This window comes from Zalophus californianus, chromosome X (assembly GCF_009762305.2).
Source record: "Zalophus californianus isolate mZalCal1 chromosome X, mZalCal1.pri.v2, whole genome shotgun sequence".
Taxonomy (NCBI): Eukaryota; Metazoa; Chordata; class Mammalia; order Carnivora; family Otariidae; genus Zalophus; species Zalophus californianus.
This window is the reverse complement of record NC_045612.1, coordinates 111,743,059-111,766,113: the sequence shown is the minus strand read 5'-3', so window position 1 is coordinate 111,766,113 and position 23,055 is coordinate 111,743,059. Positions and strand designations below refer to the sequence as shown.

Genomic DNA, 23,055 nt, shown 5'->3' with positions numbered 1-23,055 from the left:
TTCAGTAACTTTTATGTTACTTCCGTTTAAAGTCTAGATCACTTTTAGAAAACAATAGGAAAATTTAAAAACAAGATGTAGCTTATTCTTTGAGATTTTAATTGTTTTTGTTCTCCATTAATGAAACTGAAAAGATTTCAAGTTAATAATAATTGGGTTTGTATTTGATTTAGATTATTATAAGGCTTTAAAGCCAATACTTAAATAATCATCACATTGCAATGTTTACAATCCAACTTTTTCCCACGCTCTTTTATCCAAAAATGAAATTCAAAAAATATGGCCCTAAAGATCAAAGTGCCTGTTTTTACTTATTTTATTAGATCCAGATATGTTGCCTTTATTCTTAAAAAATTACTGGCTTTCCATTCATTTCCATTTTATTCCTCTTTAAATGTGTTATTGTCTACCTTAAATTACCTCGGGATGTTTTCCTAGATATGCAGTCAACCATCTGAAAGTAATTTTTCTGTCTGGTATGTGGGGAGTTTGATGGGTATATGTGGCATGCTTGTAGCTTAACATTCCTTACTACACTCATTTTCATCAAAATATTGGCTAAAATATTCAGAACAGATGTGTATATGTGTGTGTATATGTATATATTTTTTTCTCCTTAGACTCTAGAGAAAGCTTTTTCTGTGAGCGTTAAAGGGTATGTCAGATTTCTCTGCAGTCTTTTTTTCAACTCTTTGGCAACTGTAAGAGAGAAGATCGCTTCTCAGGTTCTGCTTATCACCCTGAAATTTAATGATTTTAGCATGTCTGAGGAGAGTTAAAAAGGGGGGATAAATACAATTGAAAAAGGCAGCAATTCAACGGTATTTCAACAGACATCATGGGTAGCCTAATATAGGAATGTTTCTACATATCAGAAGGCATATCCTAGTTCTTTTATTTTATTTTATTTATTTATTTGAGAGAGCATGTGCATGGGGGGGGAGGGGGAGTGGGAGAAGGAGGAGCAGACTCCCCGCGGAGCAGGGAGCCCGAGGCGGGGCTCGATCCCAGGACCCCGAGATCACAACCTGAGCCGAAGGCAGATGCTCAACCGACTGAGCCACCCAGGCGCCCCTGGACTCCTAGTTCTGACGTATTACAAAACTGCTCTCTAAGGCTTGATTTGTTAGAAATGAAGGAGGTTGGTCAGGTTGACAACCTACATTAGAAGGAAGGGAGGGAGGGAGGGGAAGGGAAGGAAAAAGGAGGGGGAGGGGAATGGAAAGTTGACAGGAAGGAAGGAGAAGGAAACTATGAAAATAAAAATTAATGGTATAGCTTGGACACTTCTCAGTCCAGTGTGTGAGGAAGGTCCCCTGTTTACTTTCTTAACAAGTAATTAGTCGCTAAGTATTGAACAGTTACTGTGTTTAAGGCGCTGTGCTATGTGCTGGAGATACCACAGTAAACTACAGAGAAATTTCCCCTGTGAAATTTACATTCTAGAAGAGGGGCAGAATTCAAGCAATTAATTTAATAAATACTTGTTTGACTATAAATGGCATGCTATGAAGAAAAACTACAACAGAAAATGATAACAAATACAGAGAAACCCAACCTAGAATAAGAGGTCAAGGAGAGCGTCCCTGAAGAAATGACATTTTCACTTAGCTCTCAAGGGTGTGTGTGAATTTAGCAAGAGAAGAGGAGAGGAAAATCAGAGGACAGAGTCCTGGGTACCAGATGAAGAAAATGTTTCAAAGAAGGGAGCAATCCTCTGCATCAAATGCTACAGATAGGTCAGAAAAGTCAAAGGTTCTAAGAATTGTCTATTGGATTTAGTAACATGAAGGTGCTAGTGAACTTGACAATAGCAGTTTTGGTATAGTTTTGGGGGCAAGAGCTTAATCAGAGAAGGTTCAAGAAAGAGCGAGGAGGAGATGCCACATAAAAGTGGGATCCTACACTATTTGTCTTTCTGTGTCTGGCTCATTTCATTCAGCATAATGTCCTTCAGATTCATCCATGCTATCACAAATTTAGGATTTCCATCTTTTTATGGCTGAATAATACTCTGTTGTATACATATACCACATTTTCTTTTTTCACTCATCCATTAATGGATGCTTAGATTGTTTCCATGTCTTAGCTATTATGAATAATGCTACAATGAATATGGGAGTGCATATATCTCTTTGAGATACTAATTTCATTTTCTTTGGATATATACCCAGAAGTAGGGTTGCTGGATCATATGGTAGCTCTGTGGTTTTGTTTTTGTTCTTGTTTTGAGGAACCTCAACACTGTTTTCTATTTTATACTTGAAATTTGAGTGTAGATCTCAAGTGTTTTCACCACACATATCCACACATACAGATGGTAATCATGTGAGGTGAAGGATGTGTTAATTGGATTGTGGTCATCACTTCACAATGTATATGTACATTAAATCATCACATTGCACACCTTAAAAAATCATGTTGTACAGCCTTAATATATAACATTTTTATTTGTTGATCATGCCTCAATAAATCTAGAAAAAAAGGAGAGGAATTAGAGAATGAGAACATAAACAAGTTTTATATTCTAGGAGTTTTTCTGTAAAGGGGAGCAGAGAAATGAGGTGGTAGTTGAGTGGTACTTTGTTGGTGAAGACAGGTGGTGGTTTTGTTTTTTAAAGATTGGAGAAATTGCGGCATGTTTATTTGCTAATTGGAATCATTGGGTAGAAAGGGAAAAATTGATGCTGCAGGAGAAAGAAGCAAGCATTGCACAAGAGATACTTTTGAGTAAGTAAGAGGGACTAGAATCCAGTGAAGGGCCTAGTAATTTGGAATATCCCTAATGTCTAGCATCCTTCCATTTCAAGCATTCAAAAAATTTTAATCAATACCTGCTCTGGGTCAGTATCTTTGCCAGGAGCACTCATAACAAAGATACCTAAGACCTAGTTTCTGCCAAAAAGTAGAAAAACCTTTAACAGAGAGATATAATACGGTATAATAATATATAAGAATACATATATACCAAAAGCACTATGAAAGAGCCCAGGAGAGTGAGCAGTTAGCTCTGCCAAAGGGCATTGTAGCATTTGCAAAAGCACCAAATATGCTTTATTATCTAAGGGAAATGTCAATTTATTTTCAAGTAAGTTTATATAGTAATATTTTATTTTATTTTATTATGTTAATCACCATACATTAGTTTTTGATGTAGTGTTCCATGATTCATTATTTGCATATAACACCCAGTGCTCCATTCAGTACGTGCCCTCTTTAATACCCATCACCAGGCTAACCCATCCCCCCACCCCCCTCCGCTCTAGAACCCTCAGTTTGTTTCCTGGAGTCCATAGTCTCTCATGGTTCGTCTCCCCCTCCGATTTCCCCTCCTTCATTTTTCCCTTCCTACTATCTTATTTTTTTTAAACATATAACGTATTATTTGTTTCAGAGGTACAGGTCTGTGATTCAACAGTCTTACACAATTCACAGCGCTCACCATAGCACATACCCTCCCCAATGTCTATCACCCAGCCACCCCCATCCCTCCCACCCCCACCCCTCCAGCAACCCTCAGTTTGTTTCCTGAGATTAAGAATTCCTCATATCAGTGAGATCATATGATATAGTAATATTAAAACATAGCAATTTCATTTTAAAACAAGTACTTTAGATCATTATAAAGTACTCCGTCATTGTCAGTATTCTTTTTTTAAAAGATTTTATTTATTTATTTTTATGTATTTGAGAGAGAGAGAGAGAGAGAGCACAAGTGGGGGAAGGAGTAGAGGGGGAAAGAATCTCAAGCAGACTCCACGCTGAGCATGGAGCCTGGTGCCGGGGCTCGATCTCATGACCCCAAGACCATGACCTGAGCTGAAACCAAGAGTTGGACACTTAACTGACTGAGCCACCCAGGCACCCCTCATTGTCAGTATTCTTAAAATTATATTTAGTGTTCTATTTGTGTTTAATTACAGCTAAATATAGTTCATAATTTAAAAAACTATTTGCCATCAACTTCAGAATAAAATTCAGACAAAATCCAAAAATAATTATCTTTCAACTCTACATTTATTAGAATACAGTAAGAAATACAGTGCACAATTCCTGCCTGTATGGAAATCCAAGTTAGAAAGCTCCAGATGGGGCGCCTGGGTGGCTCAGTTGGTTAGACGACTGCCTTCGGCTCAGGTCATGATCCTGGAGTCCCGGGATCGAGTCCCGCATCGGGGTCCCTGCTCAGCAGGGAGTCTGCTTCTCCCTCTGACCCTCCTCCTTCTTCCCTCTCATGCTTTCTATCTCTCATTCTCTCTCGCTCTCAAATAAATAAATAAAATCTTTAAAAAAAAAAAAGAAAGCTCCAGATGTACAAACAGATATGAACAGCCAAGTAACAAAATAGTTTAACTGTGAGACCCTAGCACAGAGATATCATAAGGTTTATGACAGGGTATCACATGTACTCTACAATTAATAAATGTTTTATGCTTGGAGGAATAAAAAAATTAAGAGGAAGTGGTCAGCAAAATTTTTAATAGGGCTCTTAACTTTATTTTTTACTGTATTCTTGACTGCTATTATTAATTTTCATCATGAATTAGTAAATACAAGTGTCACTACCTAAAGAGATGTCTTAAAATTTTTCAGATTATTTTTCAGAGATTTATTATTAGTACATGTACATTTCCATAAGGAGTGAGTCAAATGTGTTTAATAAGCCTTTAAAAGTCATTACAAACGTAAAAATACTTTGCATATATTAATAATAGCGTACATTTGACTTAAATCTAAAATAATGCTTATAGTACTCTTTTTTTTTTTGACTAGTAGTACTGTAGCAACAAACCATAAATTTCTTTTTCCATTTGAACTTTGCTGTTTTGTGAAATTACAATACTGCTCTACCCGTGCAGTGGCAAACATTTCCATGCTGCAATCAAGGATCTCTGTATTTGGAATTAGAAATAATCTAAGCCATTCTCCGTTTTTTCAGTTTGCCAAGGACTGCTGTTTATATGAGCGTTTCTTGATTCTCTTTTATTAAATCTGTTTCAATATTTCAGCACAATAAAAACGTTTATAAAAGGAGTAATACTTACAAGCAACATTATTTCTTATAACTGAAAAATAATACTTTTAAAAATAGGTATTTTTACTTGCATTGCTAAATTCAGAGCTTTATAACTAGTAAAAAGCAAAAGCCTGATGTCCTCCAAAAGTAAATTTTAATTAAGATTTTTATCTCAGTTTTTTGTTTAATTCACTACCTTTTTCTCAATTGTATGTTAGCAATATACAGTATACTCTACTAAAAAATCACCAGTGTTTAATCTTCTGCAAATTTTTTCCTATAGTTAGTAATATAACCAGGCATATCAAAAGCTTAATTACATGCCTCAATGACTTAGCTCCTTGAGAATCTCAGAGAAGATGACCTGAAATACAACGAATACAGTTATTTATTTCATATTCTATGCATGAAGTATGTTTCTTCTTGGCTTTGTGCATATATATTTGACTCCAAACAACCAATCAATTCTTTAAAAAGTATCAAACTACTTTACATATACATATAATAACATATAGAGCAAGTAAAACAACTGCTTATTAATTGGATTGTTCACTTTCCAAAAGATTTTCTTGGTGACATGTAGAAACAGTGTTAGGGCTGTTACTTGCTTCAGTTTCAGTGCACACATGCTGAAAGGGACTTTACTTGAAAAACCAGATTCTAAAGAAATAAGTTGTAGGAGTTTTGAAAACAAAGAATTCAGAACATTGAAAATCTGGAGGATTGATTCTGCCAAGCAGTTGAATAGACATGACAAAACTAGACCTTTCCTAAAAGCTTTACCCAACCCTGGGAGGGCAGGGATATATTGACCTGCATCAGCTCTCCCAAAGCTCTCCCTTGTAAAAGTTCAGAGATCCACTCCATGAGAATTTTGGAATCTTAGGTGATTGTTTTTAAAGTTGTTTGCACACCTTGAAAGAAAGCCACTTTTAAATAAACACTGCAATTTTTTGGCTCATTAATAATTTTATCATATCCAGTTCATTCTCAGACTTTCAAAGAGCTTAGCAAAATATACCAGGTAAACGCTATCATTGTACATAATATAAATCCATAAGGTTACATTTTCCTTAGGAACAGAATTAGAAGTCTCCTAACAGAATCTTTTTTTAAATACATGGACCAATCATAGTAATTGATCATGAAATTTAGTTGGGCAAGGAAGGAAATGAAGAGGATATACAGTGACTGACCTAGAGGTGTTGGAAGGTGGGAAGATCAGTAGATTAAGGAGGAGGATATTTGGACGTGGAATGCTGTAGGGATGGCACTAGAAATACAGAAGATGGTAGTTGAAAAGTGGGATACTAGAAGGGATTACAGCCTTTGCAGTTGACAGGTTAAGCATATGACCACAGGAGTGGGTGGAGGAGAGAACCTCAAGAAACTGCGAGACCAGAATATTGGAGGGTGAATATTGAAGTCACCAAGAATTACGGCGTTTTTAAAGTGGTGTTTAAGTGCCTGGGTTTCAACCCTGGTACTACACATGTCCCAACTCTGTGTCCTTGGGCCAGTTACATAACCTGTGTCAGTTTCTTCATCTAGTAAAACAAGAGTAATGATAGTATATTTCTCATAACTATGAGGATTAAACAATTTAATACTTATAAAACCCTTAGACAGTTTTTGGCATATGGTAAATGATATGTAAGTGTTTAGTAGTATTATCACAGGCATCATAATCATCATTATTAGGATCCAGTCCCGTGTGAGTCTTGGCCTTTCATTCATTTAAAATTTATTAAGCAGTTATTGTATGCCAGGCATTGTGCTAGGTATCCTTTTTAAACCTTTGTATGATTTTCTATGGCTCTTTTGTGCTTCAAGAATTTCAAGTTGATTGAAAATAATGCACTGCCGCCTCACCAAAAAGTTATCCTTGAAGTCTATGCCATGAGTTCTGCTTGCTAAAGTAAAATGCTATTTAGTAAGAATACAAACAGAGGGAAACAGGACAGGCCAAAGCAGTGATTACTTGGATCTGGAAACTAGACTTGTTCACAATAGCAAAAAGGATGCTTGGGAGGGCAGACCCAGTTATAGGCCATAAACGGAAATCTAGCCATATTGCTGAAGCATGGTGGTATATTCAAAACGTATTGTGACATGAGTTAAGACACAGTGAAGATGGGAAGTTAGCATTGTAGCGTTCCAACATGCCACAGTGGGTTAATGTCCTTGCAGGCAGGTTAAACACAAGGGGCTACTATCTTGGAGACTGACTATCAAGATGGAGACACTTGGGCATTGGGGAATAAGGCAGAGATCCAGTGACTGAAGAGAAAGTGAAATCCCTAAAATAGTGATACTCTTTGTAAAGGACCATACCCTTAAAATCTGGGGCTCCTGAGAGAGCAAACCTAGGCTGTTCTTTATTATTTATAAAAGGATGCCTTAAGATTGCATTATCACCTGGCCAATTGCCACAGGCAGTTTCACCTTCTGGCTCAAAACACACATTTTTCATCTACACAAATGCCAACCATAATGTTGCATATGAGTGAGTGTGTTTTGCAGACTATAGCTAAAAATCAGTGTTAAGTATGAGCGGACATGGGGAAGAAAAACAATGTGATGTGAATTTTGTTCTCTGTGTTTAGGCAAGCTACGACCTATATCTATGCCAGTGGAATATAATTGGGTGGGGGACTATGAAGATCCAAATAAGATGAAGAGAGATAGTAGAAGAGGTAAGTGTTCTAGAATTTCAGTGTAGGCTGGGTTGTTGGAACAAAAAAGCAAATTTAAATGTTCTTTAAATAGGTTTTATGGCTTCAGTGGAAAACTTCATTCTCTTATTGATTTTATGATACACCCAAACCGACTCAGACCAACGTTTGACTATCTTGATATGTTATTAAATAGATATCTTCTCTGAATGTCTCCTAAGGGATTCAGGGTAGATAAGCACAGTATAAAAAAAATAAATCTCTGATTGTTATGTGAAGGTCACTATTTGGAAAACAACGTCAGAAGTGTGAAACTGCATAAAAGAATTAAGTTCAGTGAATAGGAAGAGTTTGTGATCAGTCCCCATTGGTCCGCAATGCAGCCTCACCACTTTTGTATATTAGTACAGTCTTAAAATGAGTATTGATGTACATGAATAAAGCTAATGGAAACTGGGCCAGTGACTCTAATGTGAAAACCATATAGAAATGGAAAAAAAAAAAAAAACCACTTTGCTTTTTTTTTCTTCTGTTTGCTGTTCAGGGTTATCTTCTTACTTGGGGGTGGGCTACACTTGAAGTATCTACCAAAAGTAAGTTTTTATGTTCACTTATCCTGCTATTGAGGTGAACAGTAAGGAGAGCCACTCAAAGTCTCACTACTAAATGGGATTCAACCAGCTGTGGATATGGTGGGCTACTTCCGCTTTCTGAAATATAGAGCTATAAAGTTGTAGATAAAAAATAAAACAAAGCAAAAACTATTCATAGGGCCTCAGTTCACTAAGCTTCCTTCATAATATATTTAACTCATTTGCCTGTTATTTCTAACCGATGTACAGAATTTACCACACAGGGATAAGCAAGCCTGAATATCTGCTTCATTAGTCTAGTTAACACTTATTTCATAGAGAGAACATTTCAGAAAATGTTGGTAAATACAGGAACATTGACAGATTCCCTTACATCTATGTATTCATTCCATTTTCCAAACTTTAGTTTCTAACTTCATTTGTGTTATAGAATTAATCAAGAAAAAAATAAAAAGAGAAACATATATGCTATTTCTGAGTTACTGTTTTGGGACTTCATATGATGATGATATCTTGGGGGGGGAATGCCTTATGAAGTTCTAAGTGTTGGCTATCAGTTTAAGCATAGATTCTATGAACTAAGTTTCCTGACTCTTGGTTCAAAATGTGGGCTTTAACTTCTCCGAGGATGCTAGTCTGTTATAGGTCAGTGTTTGTCATCGATTTTTAGCAGAATCCTCCTGGGGGAACTTGTTAAAAATTTTATGAGCCGCACACCCAGTGATTCTCATATAGTTGGTCCAGAGATAAAACTCAGAGAAATAATCTGTAGGCTATTTCTTATTGCCCTATGATCCCAAATGATTAAGATGCTCTATATTTTCACTACATAGGTATTTTATAAATTAAATCAAGTTACATTTCTGAAATGAAATCTAACAGCACAATCAGGAAAGAGTGGTAAATTTGGAATATTTGTGTATTTATATTAGTGTATTTATCTCTTTTTATATAGAAAACTCCCTACTCCGATATATGAGCAATGAAAAAATTGCTCAAGAAGAATACATGTTCCAGAGAAACAGCAAAAAAGACACAGGGAAGAAGTCTAAAAAGAAGAGTGATAAGAGTAATAGCCCGACTCACTATTCATTGCTACCTAGTTTGCAAATGGATGCACTGAGACAGGACATCATGGGCACGCCTGTGCCAGAGACCACACTATACCATGTGAGTAAAATTTCAAAGACTCTGTGCTATAGCTTCTATTGGGAGCCTGGCAGATGACTCTTTTGGGTAAAGGCCAGATTGCTTATCTTTATCCTATTGCCAGATTTTCACAAAAGATCGTAAGTTCAGAAATGTTTTTAAAAACCTTGATGGCTTATTGATTTGTTCTTCAGGTCATATATTCAACAAGTTCATATGTTGTAGCAGGTTCGATTTTTTTAATGAAATAATATGCTCAGAATTGATGGAGAATAATTAATTAGCTGATTGATAACCTATAATAATAAACAGTAAATAGATAGCTATAAAATTCAACATTAAAGATAGGATTTTTGGGGCGCCTGGGTGGCTCAGTCATTAAGCGTCTGTCTTCGGCTCAGGACATGATCCCAGGGTCCTGGGATCGAGCCCCGCATCGGGCTCCCTGCTCAGCCAGGAGCCTGCTTCTCCCTCTCCCTCTGCCCCTGCTTGTGTTCCCTCTCTCGCTGTGTCTCTCTCTCTGCCAAATAAATAAATAAATAAAAAGATAGGATTTTTAATATGTTCATGAGCATTTCTTATGTGCTAGACTTGGAGCTTGGTGCTCAAGGTAAAAATGAGAACACATAGATAGCACATTATTATAGGGAAGGGGAAACTGGGCCAATGACTCTAATGAAACAGGATCTTTTAATCTGTCAGTGCAGTAGAAGGTGTACCATCTAGGTATACAAGGTGTGAAAGATTTAATGGCTTCTACTTGAGTTACTTTTCTGAGCCTACTTTTAAATCATTTGCTTAGTTATTCCAAAGCTCTCTCATAAAACTAGAGTATAGAAAAATATTTTCATTTATTTGGGTAGAAGTAGGAGAGCAATAAGCACTTCTAGGTATTCATTCTCTATCCTCCCCAAGCCTCCTCCTCTCTAAGAGATAGTGCCCATGTCAAAACTTGCTCCCCTAAGTGACTGACAAATCAAATGATTTTATTTGCCACAGTTATTTGTAGTCAGTCTGAAATCAGTACTCTTAGCTGTATGAAGCGGGCCACTTTTGCTGTCGGTAGTCAGAAATTCTGTCTGAATACTGAGCTCCCTCTAGAATCTGGTGCTCCAGTCATAAGTAATGTTGTCCAAACAAAGACCTAAACATAAGAGACAGCTGGTCTGTTCGAGAGGGAGGTTGGTAGTGGGAAATGAGGCTGCAAAAGGAAGAAGAGGCCACTTCACCCAGAGCATGTAAACTATTAAAGAGTTTGGATTTATCCTAAGAGGAGAAGTAAGCCATTGAAGGCACATTTAAACGCTCAGCCTTTGCCATCCTGTCAAGCACATCTAGACAGCAGTAGACTGTATGAGGAAGGAAAATAGATGAATCTTGTGGATTTTGAGTTATTAATTTATGGAAGATAGTAAATGGTAAATCAAACTGGTAAGGAGGAATATCCTGAGGATTGAATATTACAGAGGAGTATAAATTGTTACCACTTTTCTGAAGGGCATGATTTAGTTTTATGTATCAAGAACCAAGTCTAGTAGCTTCACTTCTAGAAGATTATTCTAAGAAAGAAATCAGTCTACTTTTGCCTCCTACTTTTATTATGTGACCTGAGTCTGTAAGAAGGTATTTCCCAGATAGGTGATATTTATCCCAACTAACTTTTGACAGAGGAACAGCATACAGTAAGGAATATTGTTAGTTGTTGGGGCGGGGGAGAGTCCTCCCATGTAATACTGACCCACTAATCCCACAGTAGAAGGCTTGACACTTTCTAACTCTATTCTGTGACTTAAAAGGAGCTAAATAATTGTTAGCCCCCAAGTGCATGCCTAACCAATGTTCAAATGCCTATAGCCAATGCTCAAGAAGAGAAAACATTAGGGGGTTTTCACTAGGCTCTAAGTTCCCTTGAGGACCTTATAAACCTTGTGCTTATTTAGTACCTTCATGGTTATCAAGGGAGCTTGACCACATTTGTTGTCTTTCAAACATCACAACAACCACATTGGCAAATGACAAAACTCAAACTCAGAAAGGTTAAGTGATTTACCCAGAACTGTGTTGCAAAAAAGTGTGAGAGTAAGGACTAGAACCCAGATCACCCACTTTGAGTGGTCTTTGCACACTGTATGCATGGTAGGCATTCCTACCTATGCTTTAATGACTGCATGAATTTTGAAAAAGCTTGACTTTAAGAAACATGTGCCTTCATATGTTGATTTTAATAACATTTTCAGTATCTGGATTGACTTGTACCCAGATTTCTCTTTTGCTCTGTGTTACTATTTTTTATTAACTCCAGGAAAACATACAGATCTGCTGCTGTTATAAAGCACAAGTAGTTCTTTGGCATGATCTACTGCTGAGACTATGGAGTATTGTAGTTAAAATTGTCTGGACCTTGAAGACAAAACAACATATGCTTATATGATTGTTTCTTATACTTCGTAGGAATTCATGGTTTTTTAATCTGTTTATGCACACCTATTTAAAAATTAAAGGATTTTTCCTTACATTAAATTGTCCCGAAACACAAGATCAATATCAATATTTAATCACCTTCATGATGAACCACTAATCATTCTTACCAGTTATTCCTTTGGATAACACAGCCAATTTTAAGTGGAAGAAGACTCTGAAGATTGAGTCCTGAGTTTCATAGGCTGCTATTTCTCCTGTGATATACTAGCTCCCTATGGTCTGAGTTCACATTTAGACAAAATTTAGTTGAATTTAATAGCAGGATTATATTAACATTAAATACCCTTTAAACAATTTACAAAAAAAACTGTATTGCGTATGTGGCGGGGGAGGGGAAGGGAGGTTCCCCATAAACAGACCTAGATTATAATCCCCATTGGTCTATTTTGGAAAGCAGCCCAATAAAAATACACAAAGCAAAGCAAATACAGTTTGATTTCACTGTTTGACTCATTCCTCTTAGCAATTATAGCAGAAATGTATATATATTAATAAAGAAAATTGAGAAGTTTATGATATTATAAAATACAGTTTTTATTAATTCCATATATTTGTTATTCCAGTATGCATATTTTTCCTTAAATTGTCTAAAAGGAACTCACTCACTATGTTCTGACTACCCTGATCATCCACTGGTCTTTGCCGTCTCTTTCCTTTGTTGACATGCTCTGCCTTGTCCTGAAACTGCTTTTACCCCTTCCCCCTTCACCCCCAGTGACTCCCGTCTAAACCTGAAATTACAGAAGGGCTTTGCCTAATCACTACCCTCTAAACTAAAAAAGCTTGTCCTATTAAAGTCTCTTAGCACCCTCTATATTTTCTTCAAAACCTTTTTTATGATTTGCAATTATATACTTATTTATGTGATTATCTGCTTAGCGTCTTTCTCCCTTGTACATAGTAGGGAGGGCATGTCCATGTTCATGACAAGAAAGGAAAGTTTTTCCATTTTGTTCACTATATTTCAACACCTAATATAAGCATATTATCTTACAAATGCTCAGTAAACAGACAAATAAATGAGTGAGTGAGTGAATGTGACAGGAACTTCACTGTCCTTCTCAGGATCTCTCAGTTGATGTCCTCAGCATGCAAACAGCTACTTCAGGTCCTGCCCAGCACAAACAGGCCTTCAGTGGGAGTGTAACTGTGGTGGAAATTGCCAGGAACTTATTACCATAGTCTCAGTGTCCCATGTGCCTGGGGAAAGCCTTCGGACTCTAAATATCTTGTCGTGTTTACCTAGTCCATATTACTAAATTCTTCCTTGGTTTATCGATTAACATTCCATTTCACTCCAACAATTGGAACCCTGCCCTTACTGGCACCTCTGCCAGGGAGCATCTGTCTTGGTTTCTGCTACAGAAGACAGATCATGTGCAACCTCCCTCTGGCTACCCACCACATTTAAAAGAGTATTGGAAGCGCCTGGTAACTTACACTTACCATGTTGGGCTTCCAATCAAAGCAGGTCTAATCAGAGTCATTTACAGGACTTCTCTGCTTCACAGGTGCCACTAGGGGCAAGAGGATTAGTTTCCCCTCAGTCCCCACCCCACCTCCTCTACTCTGGCTCAGTTTCAGCTCCAGCTCGTACTTGCTTTCTCCGTATCACTGCCATCTCATTAGGGAGGTCACAATATACCTGTCAGCCAAGTATGTTAGGGTATTTTTCACAAAAGAGTATAACTTTATTTTACCTACTCACTGATTCTCTGTCTGAAAATGCAGGAGTTGTTAGCTGTCAAAGCCCTCATCTGACCTTGAGAGCACAGGCAGAAAAGGCAGGCAGCAGTTGTGAGAAAGAGAGAGGGTAGAGGGAGAGGGAGGGGAGACAGAAATTCGAATGTAGTGATAAAAGCTTTTAGATAAAGACTTTAGATAAAGAATGATTAGATCCGGGTCTTTTTTTTTTTTTTTTCCTTAATAAGCTCTACATATGACAACTTGGTCTCACATTAAAGCTGCTAAACTAAATCCATAAACAAAATAATAACTTATTTTAAATCCACAAGCTGAGATGCCAAAACAAGTAAAATTTGATTATGGATCCAGGCAACATGCAGGTATACTTTCCTAAACTGATTGTGATTTTAGATGGCTTATTTAAAACAGATTTAGAGTAGGTGTTCAAAAATCTGGATAATCTTTTCATAACATTCCAACACTTATGTGGTTTGTCTTAGTTATTTAGGATATAATGGCAAACATTCAGTTGTTGTTTTACTCCTGATAAATACTTTGAGCCATCCTCATCAACTTGTGAAGGTGTTTTTGGTGAAACTCCTGGAAGAAGGAGGTGGGGAGCCGTTAAAAGACATTTTTTTAACTTTACAAGTAGATGAACATTATGAAACAGACACTGTTTTAAGTAATTTACAAATCTTAACTCATTTCATCCTCATAACAGCCCTATGAAGAAGGTGCTTGTGTTATCCCCATTTTATAGATTAGGAAGCTGAGACACATGGATTAAATAAATAGTAAGTGGTAGAGCTGGGATTTGAACATTAGCAGTCTGCTTCTTAGCATATTATGTTGCCCCTCAAAAAAAAAATAACATAATTTAACAGAAACTCTATAGCAGTTCTAGTAGTGTCAACCATCTGTAAAGCCAAATCTAAGTGCTGTGGAATACATATTAAGTAATAATAATATTGCAAGTGCTGCTACTAATAGTAGCTGACATTTATTGATTGCTTACTAAGTTCCTATGCTAAGAAGCTATATACATTATCTCACTGAATCCTCAAATTGACCTTGTGAGGTTGCTACTGTTATTATATCTATTTTACAGAACTGAAACACAGAGTTTACCTTACTTGTGGTCACACAGCTAGAAAGTAGCAAACTTGAATTGTGAGTTCAAGCAGTCTGGCTCCAAATTTCGCATTTGTAGATGAAAAAAGCCATTTCTACCCATAAGTATTTTACCATCTATTAGAGAAGACAGAGCTATTATTATCACAATGATGCAAAGTATGCTGTATTGTCAGGATATAGACATTTATAATTAAATTTATCTGTAGTCATAAACGTTGGTTTGTCTAATTGCTACTGGACTTGGCTGCATTGTTTCAGGATCAATGAAACTAAAATAAAACTAAATTTTAGTGGCTAAAAAGCCATCTCTGACCTAACAGTTGTTTATAACAACCACTTTTCTCTGCATTTGTGACCTGATGTTTCTCTTCACCAGGGTGCATGCAGACATGTTGGATATCCATTGTAAACATTATTGTATTCGTATTTGTATGTACTCTCTGATTCCTATGGATGACTTGATTATTTCTAGAGTGTTAATGTCAAATTCAGTAAAGCCCTGCATACCGTGAAAAGTATTTCCTATTGAGCCATTTTACTAGAGCAGTGATTCTCCACATATAGGCTGTCCTTGGCAAAGGGCTCCTAGTGGCTGAGACTTGATACAGAAATGGAGTTCCTTTCTTTGATTCTTATGGGCAAATAACACATAAGTACATAGACTTTCATTTTTACCTGTGACTAGATATTGCTTACTAATAATCTACTACTTGATTTTAAAAGGTTATAAATTGAATAATTATAAAATAGTTCATTAATAGAATTTACCGAATATTCTAGTTCACTGTTTCTCCAAAAAGTCTCATATCCATGCAACTGATGACACAGTCACGCTCTTACTGCACAAGCACAAGTGTAGATGGTTTGGGTTCCCACCATTTTCAGGAGGAATGCTATAATGATATGTCATTTGGATTTGTTTTGAGTTATCTGTAGTTTTCAGATGCTGTTTCTTTTTCATTATAAACTATCGTTAGACTTCATCACTTTTGGTTTTCATTTGTTTTAGTTTGCTTGCTTTTACTGTGTAGCATTTTGTGATTCATATTACTCACAGTTTTCTAAAAATGATACTATGAATCATCCATACCCAACAGCACTTACATAGTCATAAAATGGGGACCAATGGACCATGGGGTCTGTTAGTGTATCTTAGGGGACCACAATCAAAAACTGTTAAGAAGCCCTGCTTTAGACTGAAGCCAGTCTTTTCAGTTTCATGTGTAGACAAATGTGGGTTTCATTCTGCTAGTTCCTGGTTAGATAATGGCTGCCAGGAAGCAAAACACAAAATCTGGCTTCATTAGTAAGGCATCATGCAAAACAGGACTCAGAAGAATTGAATTAGGAATTTATTAAGTTGAAATTTATTAAGTTTAAATCTTATTACAAATTCCTTGTTGCCTTTGAAAAAATAAAATGAAACCTAAATTGTGATGAGAGGTCTTTGGCTTGGTTGTTAAGGTCAATATTTGGGGACGTACCTGCCTTGATCAGAGAAGTCAAAGAAGCCCCATTCTCTCATGTTGTAGACCTATGTCTTCCAGCTTTATTCAGAAAAATATCCTCAAATTTTGTTGGCAGTAGGCCTTTTTTTGCTCCCATAATCGTCTTTTAATCAATTTATTCATAATTCATTTAATCAAGCATCTCAAGTTTAATGAAACTCCAGTTAAAACTATTTTACCCCTAGAACTCTTTAAAGCCTCTTCTGACTGATTATAATCTATGTCACATTGTTTTCTTCACCCAACTCCTAAATATATCACCCCCTTGACAGTTTTAGCACCCCCTGATTCCACAATACAAGCCTAATGGTTTGCTGTATGCCCAAATGTCATACAAAGATTCCTCTTAACAAACTCCATGTCTGCGTCTCTTGGCCCATATCTTATATGAGAATGAAGTTTAGGGCACAGTTAATGACTACTGTTACATTCTAGTTTCTCGAAGAAAACTTTTCCAAGAACAGTGTTAAATTGTTTGCAGCCTCCATGGACCCTTCATTGGCTTTTGGCTCAGATAGCAACTGGAAGTGGGCCAATGTACACAAACTCAACCTAGAGTCTCAGTTCTAAATGATATTGCTAAATCTGTTTTTTAACATCTCTGCAAATATCAGGCTAGGCCAAGAACAAGATCCTAATAGACCTGAACCCAAAACCATCTGGAATGTTGAGAAATAGATCAGTGTTTCAGTTCCTTTTCTTAATGTGCAAATTATTTTAAATTAACTGGATGCAAACTTTCCTGCTATAAGAAATAGGAGATTAAGTTATCTTCTCCTACTTTATTTTATTGTCATACATTTGGAGCAGCCTTGAGATAGTCGTTCTTGTATCTAACCACCTCCGAGGAAGAGGGCTCAACATTAAAGAAGAGAAATGCCTTTTCTAAGATTCAGATGGCCAAGAATAATGCTGTACTTCTAGAACATGAGCTTGAAGTCAGCTGTGTAAAACCTAAACACATTTCTGAACCTGAGTTTCTCATCAGTAAAAAGAGGATAATACTTACCTAACCTGGCTGTTTCACAATTAAATCATACATTGTATGTGAAGTTTTTTTCCACTGTGCTGGGCACATAGTAACTATTCTTAATGCCATATGGAAAAGAAATTGATTCATCTACATGGAGGGGAATTTACTTCCTGATGAGCGAATCAGAAAGCTTTCTAGGACTAAAACATACGTCCTCTTTGGGCATTAACGAGTGTATCAGTTAGGGTTCAATCAGGGAAGAAGAAGCACTAAGTAACATGGAATAAAGGACTAGATCCTACTCAGCTAAGGAGCTGGTTAAGATGCCTCAGCAGAGTCAGTGGTCGTGAAGAAAATCTCGATGTGACGCCAGGGAGAGCAAGATAAACTAGAACCCATGAGCGCAAACTGGAACCCTGCCTCCAACGTCAGCAACAAAGCTGGTTGGTGCCTTCCACCGTGGAGATTCACAGGCTCCTGGTCCGGGACTTGGGAGAGCTGAGGTTGTGGGCCCAGCTTCAGAGCCATACCAATAAGCAGCAGAACAGTGACAATGTGTGTGAGTTGCAGCAGTGGGTGACATCCTGTGCCAGCCTTCAGGGCATCAGGCTGCCGCTTCCCTTGTGTTGTCCAAAATTCACGCAGCTTGATTTGTGGCCAACCCTAGCTAGAACTATACAGAGAAGGGAATTCTGAGACACGTAGTTCCCGCTTTGCCAAATTGACACAGCAGGAAGCCACCATATTGAGGTGTCCTTTTCTGTGGCCACTGTAGGTGCCTACCATGTAAAATCTGCTTTGCAAATTCTCTAGTGACAGTCTGCACGAGAATCAGCGGTCAAGTGAAAAATTCTAAATTATCATAAATCTAGAGTGGACTCAAGGTACAGCCCAACTCTATGAAGGTATCATCCCTACAGCCCACTGACTTAATTTTCCAAAGCATATATTGGAAAATATAACTTCAAGTTGTTATTTATCTATCTTCAATCAAGAGACTGACTAATAGAAGCAATAGTTAAGATAACACGTCTAATTTACCTAAAGAGATTTCTACTTACTACAATGTATTCCCCAATTCCTTAAAGAATTCCTTTGCGTACTCTGAGAAGGAGTACCACAAGGCCAGTACCTCGACCATGTTACCTGAGCCAGTTGCTGAACCTCCTTCACGTAGTTGCATTTTAGCGTCACGTCCTCATTTTTTATCAGATGACTGCCATGAGAAACTGCCGTGTGAAATCCACTTCTTTGTTTGCCATAAAAATATTTTTAAGGCTACTGTGTTTTCTACTCCTTTGTGCCCCCCATACATGTTTTTATAAATGGGTAAGAGCTTTGACTCCCTGTGATAACAGTGTATGTGGAGTATCTGCTAGTGTCTGGCACTATGGTAGTGCACCAGTATTCTTAGTATCTTTCCTCCAACCGTACTCCCAAAATGTCCACACCAGCAGGCTGAGAACAAGCCCGACCTCATCTAGGTGCATTTAAGGCAACCAGTACCGGGGAAGTGGCAGCACACATCAGGCCCTGTAGAAATCTAATTTTTCATATCTGAGCTTGCACAAATTGCTTTCTTTCTCTTACTCAGTTTTCTCATTTACAAGATGAGCATAGTACTGCAGAGAGGACTGTGGAAAATGCTATCTAAATTGATAGCATAATGATGATTTGATTCCTGCTGCAAACACAGAATTTAAAAAAAAAAAAAACCTTCCCATCAAGTCCTTTTTTCCCTTCTGTTAGATAAAAACAGTTTTGCTTTCTTAGTCTCAAAATCATGTCCCACTAGATGGTTCAGAATGGAAGAGAAGGAAGAGTATGATTTATCTTTCTCAATTATTTTATTATAAAGTGAATTGCATATAAAGTGACTTTTAAAACTTTCTAAATTTAATTTTTATTTTTATCCAGTATTCCCTTTGAAAGATTTTCTGATAAGAAAAAAAAAAATCTCCAGATCAAGAAAACTGCAGCAAAACTAGCAGACGTAGAAACATTTGAAGTGGTCATCTTGGAGAGTTTGCCTACTCTCTAAAAGCAAAAATCTCAGAATAAAAGCTTGATATAAATATACTCTTAGCCATAAAGGTATTTAGATAAAAGCTAGCATTCTTGGAATGAATTATACTGACATGGCAAGAATTTCATGATGAGAAAATCTGTACAATATATGAGAGCAACAAACCTAAATATAAAGGTATCCAGAAAAAGCTGTTAGTTTCATGTTCTTCTCAGTAAAGCCAGTTAAGTCAATAGCCAGGAAAATTTTTCAATAATTATGATTCAGTCATGTCATTGCTGACAGCATTATCATGCCATATTCAGTGGCCTCATTTGAGATTCTTAGGTTTTGTGCGTTCTTCATAGAGGTGATTATTTTTATTTTATTTATTTCTCTATCTTCTTTTACATATAATTTATTCCCTTGTCACTGAGTAGTCTTCAGAAGGAAAATCTGGTTCCCTGTTTTTCCTCATTGTAAATGTTTCTCTGTCAGAAAAGATGGGCAAGACTACCCTGATTTCTCTGACACCCAGACGTCGACAGTTTGTCAAATAGAAGTGTCAGAAGCAGGGACTGCCCTAGTTCTGCTTTTCAGGTGTTTAGACTTTCTGTCTCGTGCAAAATCTATGTTAATTGTACACATTAGTCAAGCACCCAAAAATAGCTGTGTTTAATGTGGCTGGCGATAAGTTATTTCCATACCTGGTAGAGCTTGAGCGTAAACTTAAGTGCCTTTCAATGAATAATCTAGCATTAAGTGTTAAGACTGACACTGATTGTGGGTATATATAATTCTTAAAACGTCAATAATTGGATGTACATTGGTGACTAGCCATTTTTCCCTTATTTTTAAGTCAGAATCATGTACAATTAGTGATCTGTGAGATATTCTCAGAGCATTTGGTCCAAATCCCTGATGTTTGCAGATGAAGAAATAGAGGTCAAGAGTGGTTCAGTGACTTGACTGCAATCATAGAGCTGGAATATGGACTAGAATATGAAGAACTAGAAGTCAGGTCTCCTGATTCCCACCCGTGTTCCTACAGTGGTATCAAGCATTCCATTCTTGCTGAAGCGTAGGCATTCGAAGTGTGTCACTCTAGCCGGTGTGTTGAGAATAAACTGAAGGGGCTGAGGTAAGTGTGGAAGCAGAGAGACAAGATAGGATCTGGTCGATTCCAGTGAGAGATAATAGTGGCTTAGCCCTGGGCTCTAACGTGGAAGTGGTCAGGAGGGGTTGGACTCTGGATATGTTTTGCAGGGAGAGTGGACAGGATGCGCTCGCTGACAGATTGCATACAAGTTGCCGTAATGCATAGCCTCAGTGACCTGCACACATAGGTGGTCAGGAACTGTTTGATTCATGCTTTCAACAGATAATTATATGTCAGGTCCTGTGGTAGGACCTGAGTATAGCCTGGTGAGCTAAAGCAGATGGCTTCTGCCTTCACAGAAACTAATGCAGTAGTTGGAAACCACATCTTGAAAAAGTGAACCAAGTAATTTTAAGGCATTGCATAATAATCAGCAGTGTATCAGGTGAAAAATTGCATAACACAATGAATCAGCTCCAAGAGATTTCTCCTGTGTAAAGAATTAGTGGAGATGCAGCTTGCCTTATTTGGATCACTGATTCCTTCATCAGTATTGACATAGGGTTTTTTAATTGCACTGAGTTCAATTAACACTGTTAATAGGTTTGAATAAAATGTGATTGCAGTCTCATCCTTGTCTAACTTGGCTGAGTCTTATTACCTTTCTGTACCTTAGTTTCTATCTAATTTGCAAAATTAAAATGTTAACATAAGAGCTCCTCTCATGAAGATATTATGATTAATGATCACCCCCCCAAAAAGAAAAACCTTGCAAATCTTTATTTTTTTTTAAAAGATTTTATTTATTTGACACAGAGAGACACAGAGAGAGCAGGAACACAAGCAGGGGGAGTGGGGGAGGGAGAAGCAGGCTTCCCACGGAGCAGGGAGTCCGATGCTGGGCTCGATCCCAGGACCCTGGGATCATGACTTGAACCGAAGGCAGATGCTTAATGACTGAGCCTCCCAGGCGCCCCGTAAATCTTTATTTTAATCCACAGAGCAATATAACTTGCTAATTAAAATAAATTGACAAAAGCATGAAAATTAAAAATTGATGTTTCCAGTTTGAATTATCTCCATTAATAATAAAGTGTTACCCTTAGTATCTTTCTGTTTTATAGAACCCTTTCTTTCCACATAGCAATGTACTTATATCACATGTCATGAGTGGTTTTCATAAGTGGAAGTCTTCGTGTCACAAGCAGTTTTTCTTTACTCTCACATTGTTACTATGACGACAGAATACTTATTTGGGAGGCAGTATTGCACAGAGTGATTAAGAGAACAGGTTTTGCGATTGACAGAGCTGGGATTGAATTTTAACTCTGCCAATATCTGTGTGGTCCTGAGCAAGCTGTTTATACATTCTGTGTCTCCATTTTCTCTTCTTTAAAATGGGGTTAATGATAACTACTTTAGAGGTTTATTGTAAGGATTAAGGTCAATAACTGACATAAATTCCCTAATACTAGGCCTGACACAGAAGCCCTCTGTAAATGATAATTATTATGACACAAGAATGACAGTTCCTATTTCACAAGAGTGGTGATTCTTTTTTTTTTTAAGATTTCATTGATTTATTTGAGAGAGAGAGAGAGGGAGGCAGAGCACCAGCAGGGCAGAGGGGACAAGCAGACTCCCTGCTGAGCAGCGTGCCTGATGTGGGGCCCCATCCCAGGACCCTAGGATCATGACCTGAGCTGAAGGCCGATGCTTCATGAGCCACCCACCCAGGCACCCCCCAAGGGTAGTAATTCTTGTTACCCTTCTCAACTACTCACCGCTAATCACTCTCCTTCCTACCTTACCACCCCATAGGAAAAGAGGAAGCACCTTATGGGATCCTGCATAAGATTCAATCACTTCCTTCCTTTAGAATCTGATACGTATGATATTCTTTTGATGAAACATTGATTCTGCCCAACCTAATGAGTTTGACCTCTAAATTCCACCCCCCAATCACTGCCTTTTTATTCTTTGATTGCTAATTTATTAGCATGCTTATTATTTTTAAAAGCACACTTATTTTTGAGTGCCTGCAGAAGCATTTTCAGTCAATATAAAGTTAGGTTAACCTTACTGACGGAATCCAGAGCAAACTCACCCCACTATACTCCGAGATCCCATGTTCATGCAGGGTCTCATTCCCATCCCACTCACTTCACAGTTGCTCTGTCATGCAGCAGAATGTGCAAGGCTACCACAAACAGCACACTTGTTCAATTCTTGTGCGCTTATCTCTTGTAAGTGGAAGAGTTCTTGATTTAATATTTAGTCCCATTAGCATCTTACCCCACTTCCTCATATTTAGACCTTTTTTTCTGCCAGCAGGCAATAATGAGAAAGTAAGGCAAAATCCTTTTCTTTGTGAAATATTTAAATCTCAAAGACATTTATTTATTTAAAAATTAAATATGTGAAAGTAGCTGTCATTTATCCCAAATATTTCTAATTGCTAAGCACCTTCTTTTCTTATGTATAAGAAAATAAGCTATTGGTTTGACTAGTCAGTGCAGAAATGTTGGGACTTTGCAGAAAATTACAGTAAGAGGAAGTTGCTATATTGCAACAAGAGAGTATTTTGATTGCAAATTTTTCCATAAGTGTGGCAATTTGCAACTTGAGAAGAATTTAATAGTAGCTGAGCTTTCAAAATGTAACACAGAAACTGTCATTTTCTTCCACAATTAAAATAAGTGCTTCTGAAAGTTTCAGGATAAGAATGACCC

At 37.3% G+C, this 23,055-nt stretch overlaps 1 protein-coding gene across 5 annotated transcripts in view; it reads left to right on the top strand.

Moving 5' to 3' along the window:
• CNKSR2 (connector enhancer of kinase suppressor of Ras 2) overlaps positions 1 to 23,055 on the top strand; it is a 278,274-nt gene that overhangs the window by 186,290 nt on the left and 68,929 nt on the right. For 3 of the 5 annotated variants that reach the window (XM_035725691.1, XM_035725693.1, XM_035725695.1), the window contains 2 exons: positions 7,624 to 7,713; positions 9,241 to 9,455. In XM_035725691.1, the coding sequence (XP_035581584.1) occupies positions 7,624 to 7,713; positions 9,241 to 9,455 (305 nt within the window). The remainder of the gene's footprint in view (positions 1 to 7,623; positions 7,714 to 9,240; positions 9,456 to 23,055) is intronic. The other 2 variants (XM_035725694.1, XM_035725692.1) reach the window with 1 other exon arrangement.